The sequence below is a fragment of the Monopterus albus genome, unplaced genomic scaffold (assembly GCF_001952655.1).
Source record: "Monopterus albus unplaced genomic scaffold, M_albus_1.0 scaffold192.1, whole genome shotgun sequence".
Lineage (NCBI taxonomy): Eukaryota > Metazoa > Chordata > Actinopteri > Synbranchiformes > Synbranchidae > Monopterus > Monopterus albus.
Window position 1 is genome coordinate 554,344 of NW_018128072.1, and position 6,147 is coordinate 560,490.

At 38.2% G+C, this 6,147-nt stretch overlaps 1 protein-coding gene across 2 annotated transcripts in view; it reads right to left on the reverse strand.

The window, feature by feature from the left end:
- Positions 1-5,946, reverse strand: part of mboat7 (membrane bound O-acyltransferase domain containing 7) — a 7,288-nt gene extending 1,342 nt beyond the window's left edge. The window contains exons 1-8 of one of the 2 annotated variants that reach the window (XM_020617672.1): positions 5,835-5,946; positions 4,561-4,640; positions 3,883-4,012; positions 2,806-2,932; positions 2,506-2,662; positions 1,887-2,082; positions 1,033-1,185; positions 652-828 (exon numbers count right to left, since the gene is read on the reverse strand). In XM_020617672.1, the coding sequence (XP_020473328.1) occupies positions 652-828; positions 1,033-1,185; positions 1,887-2,082; positions 2,506-2,662; positions 2,806-2,932; positions 3,883-4,012; positions 4,561-4,636 (1,016 nt within the window). In that variant the 5' untranslated portion in view covers positions 4,637-4,640; positions 5,835-5,946. Of the gene's footprint in view, positions 1-651; positions 829-1,032; positions 1,186-1,886; positions 2,083-2,505; positions 2,663-2,805; positions 2,933-3,882; positions 4,013-4,560; positions 4,644-5,834 lie in introns of both variants that reach the window. The other variant, XM_020617671.1, reaches the window with a different exon arrangement.
- Between the last annotated feature and the right edge of the window lie 201 nt (positions 5,947-6,147).

Genomic DNA, 6,147 nt, shown 5'->3' on the forward strand with positions numbered 1-6,147 from the left:
GTAGGGAAGTCAGAAGGTACTGACAGACCAACTAAGACATGGTTGCTTTTGGTCTTTTGAGCAGATTAACTGATAATAACTAACATGTCTTTCAGTGCATTTTTTTCTACCAGTTTCTCTTTAACATTTTCTATCTTCTCTCCCTCTCTTTTGTCCTCCTTGTCTCCTCTCCTCCCTTCCCCTTTGCCTCCCTTCAGCACCCTGTTGTTATGATTATTTGTATTATTGTTATTATTTATTAATTATTTTTATTATATGATTATTATTACTATTGTTGTTATTGCTATTATTTATAAACCCAATTATTATTATTACTATTATGTAGAATATGTCCACGTGTGTTTGTAACCCACGTCAGAGTTATTTAAAAAGTAATGGTTTTTCTTTCTGGTGCAATTTGAAAATAAATGCTTTACTGGGCTTCCTGCAGAATATTAACACTGAAGATCAAAGCTGATTAATAACAGAAATACTGCTCAGCCTGACTTGAAAACTTTTTTACATTGGAGATGCTTGTCGATATCTCAACGCTGAAATCTTAAAAAGGTTTTCCCTCACTGCCTAAGTACCACAATGGCATTGTGATGCTCTTATACACAGAGATCCATGCCTGTAAATTAAGCCGAACCTGCTGCACACATTAAGCCTTACCTGAGTGTATAGGCTTTGAAGGGGGCGTTGGGATAGACGTAGTGGCGCAGCCACCACTGTACTGTCATGTTCCAATAATGCATGCCGTGTCGGACCTTCACACAGAAGTCGGTGTTGTAGCAGTCGATGTTCTGGATGGTTTTGAAATCATATTTCTCTTCAGCTGTGGGATCGGGACTGGCCACAAGAGAAAGAAATTTAGACAAAGAGAAAGGACATTGGCATAAATGCCAACTTTCAACAAAAAGATAAACTCTGCACAGACAAATACTGTATGTTACTGAGCAATGCAGTTACATTTTAAACATTTATTTTATTGACCCACACACAAACACTGATGCATCTTTTTCTAACAGACTTGATGATCTTGTGATAACGTACCTGTAATTGACAGTGGGTCCTCCTCCAGGTTTCGACAGTGCCTTTTCTGGATAGCAGCCCAGACCTGCACTGATACAGCCAGCCTCAGCTCCACACCACGCCGAATAGAAACGCATCCTAAAGACAAAGAATACTGCTACCATGTAGAACAACCTGGCGGCAGAGAGTGAAACAGAAAGAAAGAAGAAAAACTGATTATTCATCTCTATCTTATGAAACAACTGCCAGAATATTACTAAGACATTCAACTCTCAGGTACTAACAGGCCCTCCGTCAAAATTCTACTCGGCTCTAAGCTACAATCAGTTTTTTGCTTTAACGGACATAATTTGTTACTTTCCTCAATCACAGCAGTGATGTTTTAGCTCAGTGTAAATGTTACCTATGTTTTGTTTTCAGTCATTTATCCAATTTAATTTGGCTTCCTTTATGACAACTGCAGCAAAACTCTTGACAATAAATTTGTATAATCAATACAGCTTGAGATAACTGGCTCCCAGTTTAGGAAATACTCTGACATGGCATTAAACACATTTAAGAAACAGTTTTGACCCTTTTGAGTCTATTCTACAGTTCGACAACTGTTAATGCGGTTTAACTTTCTGTTTCCTCCTAAATTATATTTACATTTTTATGCTTGCTTTTAGCTGAGTAAATTGTATTTTATATTAGTTGCTTCTTGCAGGATTTTATTTGTTGTATGCAGTTGCTCACATTATCATTATATGCATATATTTTTTATTGATCTTAAATTACACTATTAATACAGATGAATCAAATTATTATTATTTAATGAATGTATAAATACCATAACTGACACTGATTTCAAAAGCTGTAATGCATTGGCACAATACCTGAAGAAGAAGTTTCGATCCAGGAACTCCTCAGTGCGAACATAATCCAGAGGAAAGACAGAGTTGACAGCCAGGAACAGTGCAAAGTAGACAGGAATTGGCTTCAAGCGCTGCAGGCAAGGCTCCCAACTGGGCAGAGCCAGCGGGCTGGGCTGTGTCAGCCAGTCAACGTATGTTTGGAAGCGAAAGAATGGACCTTTAAGGAGATGGAGGGACGAGACAAGGGAATAAATGCAGTGTTGAAAAGACAGTGGTAGATAAAAATGGACAATCGGGATAATGCAAGACACAAAAGGGAACAGTGGACAACACAGTTAAAAAAAGAGAGGATGTTGTGTAGAATGCAGTAAGAAAAAAGTGTAGAACTACCGGTACATGAAAACTGCAATTTCAAATAATAATGAAAAACAATATGGACTCACAAAACTGGACAAGTAGCAGAGGCAAGACAAAGAGAGACAACAGTTAAAATTCATGCAAATGCACATGAACATTAGCAGCACCATACATGGACATTAACAGCTCACATACAGTATGTTGAATTTTAAACACTCACTTAAACATCCTTCAACAAACATTACTTAAAGATGATTCTAAGCAGGCACTTCCACAAACTTACCGGTCATTATACCAACATAACAGTAGCTATAGGACAGAAGATCATAGAGAGAAGGCTCCCGAGAGATACCACCAACAACGGGAGACCTGGCAAAAGAGCTCACTTCCTTTTTCTTCTCCATGTGGAAGCTGTGCACATCATTCGCTAGGCTCACCATCTGAGATAAAAACAGAAAGACATATCAAAACAAACATCGACAAACATGCACAAATTGTAATGACACCATATGCTGCTTCAATAGATTTATCCACTGATTTCTCTGCTGTACAGAGTTCGTTATTCAACAGCAAGTTTCGATACCTTTAGAGTGAGAAGAAGCTGGACAGCATTGGCAAAAGACGTCGGTAATGGAAGACTGAACCAGGCGGCCAGCCGGAAGAAGAGGAGGTAGAGAAAGGTCCAGATAAGACTCAGTGCTGGGGCGTGCCTTGGAGACAGAGACAAATGCTACGGGTGAGTCTACACAGCATTTATCTGCAGGTTCCACCACGTTCAGGAAGCACCAGTGTGTTAGCCTGATAATATTATCCAATAAATCAGTGTCCACTGATGTCTTCTTGCAGAATAAAGCAAATTTTTGCTATTGAGTGCGAAACTACTTCTATTGAGTCTGCACAGTATCGACAGTACAGGTTTATGTAGGCTGATGTGCACAGTGTGTATCAGCCTGTGTTGTACACCACAGTGAAGCAATTCACTGGTCATCTGATAGAAAATGCTGATTTTAATATGCACAGAAAGACATTCACATACAGAGTATGCGAACACACTTTTATTAATGTTTACATTAATTTAAAAAAGAAAACTAAAAGCTCTGTGAAACCAAAAGGAGCTAAACACAAATACCTCTCCAAAAAACTCAAGACACAATGAAGAAAGTTATGCGAAATAAAAATAATAAAAGCTGCAAATACAACATTTTTTAAAAAATTGAAAAGGAAGGACGAACAGTCAACAACATTGTAACTGGGAGGTTTGTTTTTAATTTGCAATTATTCTGATAACACATTCAACATTTCAGACAGTTTCAAAGAAAATGTCAAAATCCTCTGGTTCTCGGGTTTTTCCAACTTGAGGATTTGCTTTGTCTTTGTATTTTGTTTGTCAAATGTATTGATAAATTCAATACATTTGAATTTTGAACTTTTTTTGAATCAAAATAAGCAAGTTTAAGAAACCATATTTGGCTCTTAGAAATTGTCAGGGCCATGTGATTGACTTTTTAGACTCATCAGTGACTATTCTTGAGAAAATAACTGGCAGATCAATCAATAATAAAAATGGTTTTCAGTTGCATACCTACTGTCTACACATCTGCACTAACTGTGTGTGTCATACAGTGAAATTAGTTTAAACGCACTGATGTTTATTTCTTACCGCCAGCTGCTCTTTATAATAATCCATGTTCCAATCACCGTCACCAAAGAGTGGAGTGTGTGAATGTGACAGGTGGCAATAGTAATAGAGAGACCCAGAAGAAGAGCTGCCCCCTGCTTCACAGGAGGACCTGGTGTGAAAGCAAAATCATGCGATTAAGCCATTTCCATCTTTCTACCAAGGAAGCATCTGACATGCAGCATGACAAGTAATATTTTACTATCATTCTTGGTCTCCCCAAACACAAGATTAAATATTGTTAATCCTTAATAGCAGGAAATGGAGCGGAGACAGCTGAGCAGATTTCCACTTCATCCCTTCAATTAACAGGAGGCTTCCTTTAAAGAAATGGCCCAGATACTAGACACATGTCAGAATATTTAAACATGAGCAGGAGGAGGATGGAAACTGAAGATGAAAAGCAGTCCTCTTTCTTCAATGATAAAATTACATAGTTTATTGTTATGTTCTATATTGATGTCCTCATCCATTATGAGACTTGAGACAATAACTTTCAAAAGTTAGCTTATGCCTTTTTAGAGAATAAATAGAGAGAAATCTTAGAGGGACCATGATGACACTCAGCACTGGCCAACAAAAAATAAGAATAATTTGTAAATTATGTTTTAAAATTCTAACGTGTTTAACTTGGGTTTAATGTCTAATCCAAATACTCACTGAAGCGACGGAAGAGGAATCCAATAGGGATGGAGGCAGCAAGAATTCCCAAGTACACCAGCTCATCCGGAGACATCGTTCTGCTGGTGCAAAAATCATACACTGGCTTTCAAAGGAACATTCAAACATGAATTATCCTTAAAAGACAGTCCATTATTATAGGTGAACAACACAGACAGCCAATTCCAATACCCTGCAACAAATATCTTGGTGGAGAAAATTCTCTATTTTCATTAGGACTGCAACACAGGTACATTCATTAAAGCCTGTGGTGGGTGTTAATGATAGGATTCATTATAGGTCACAAATTATTGCAAAGTGTAGGTAATACTTTTCCCCAAAACAATGAGGGTTGGGTGCACCTACAATGTGAAGAAGTGCAATTGCACCATTTAGGCCTGAAGGGTTGGTTTGCAAGAGTTAAACCAAATCATGCAATTACACTGTGCAAAAGTTTAGGCACTTTTACCCATTATGCATCAGGAAGGGGCCCATTGATCCCGAGCATACAGCCACACAGTGGCAGATGAATCAGTAACGAAAACAATGGGTGTTTATTCAACTTAAGCAGCGACAACTATGTTCGGGGTGCATTTCACAATATCTCGTGTATCTTGTGTAAAACAGAAGCCTTCCCAGTTAAGGCAATATCCGGCTTGTGTATGCAACAGTATCTTGAAACAGTATGCTTAAACGGTTCTGGATTAAAAGGATACATAGAAAGATTTAATATAAGGGTCAACACATGCGCCAACATTAGGCTACTTAAAATGCATTAACATGAGGAAAGTGCACTCTCTGTAATATGATGGCACAGGACGTGGCTGCGTTGGTGTCCAAGTACACGGATCGATCTGTATTTAAGCCCAAGAAAACCAAAGGGCAGAAAGACGCGTTTTAAATCATTTTCGCAGGGTGTAATGAGTTGCAAAGTATAAATTACCATAAACGATTTTACTCAGACGGCTAATCAAAATGTGTCCATCTTTACTCATTTGACTTCAAAAATCTATTTCCAGGTGTATACGCTGTAGCATTAGCAAACAGCCTGAAACAAATTCACCTATTTACTGTATTGTTCGGAGTCTGTAATAAAGTTTCTATCTATCTATTATTAACTTGCTAGGGGAGCAGAATTGGTGTAAAAGACTGACGCTGAACGAGTGTATTGATAGCAGCGCAAAACATTAGCACCAAATAAACTGAGCGCTCATTAGCTACAACTCTGATCGTTATATTAGCAAACCACGAGTTCAACAGCTGTCACTACTTACATTTAAAACGTCTCGAGTCGACACGTTTCCAGTGTCTGCACATTTAACTTCTCATTCACACCGACAGGCTGGGCACAGGTTCCGTTTCCATTTACTTCCTGGTTGACGTAAGATCACATTCAAATCAAATTTTATTTGTATAGTGCCAATCACAACAAAAGTCATCTCAGGACACTTTACAAAATAAGGTCTAGACCTTACTGTTATCGTTATTACAAAGGGAAAACTCAACAAATCCCCCTTGAGCAAGCACTTGGCGACAGTGGGGAGGAAAAACTCCCTTTAACGTGTTAGGTATTTTTAGTCAGATAGA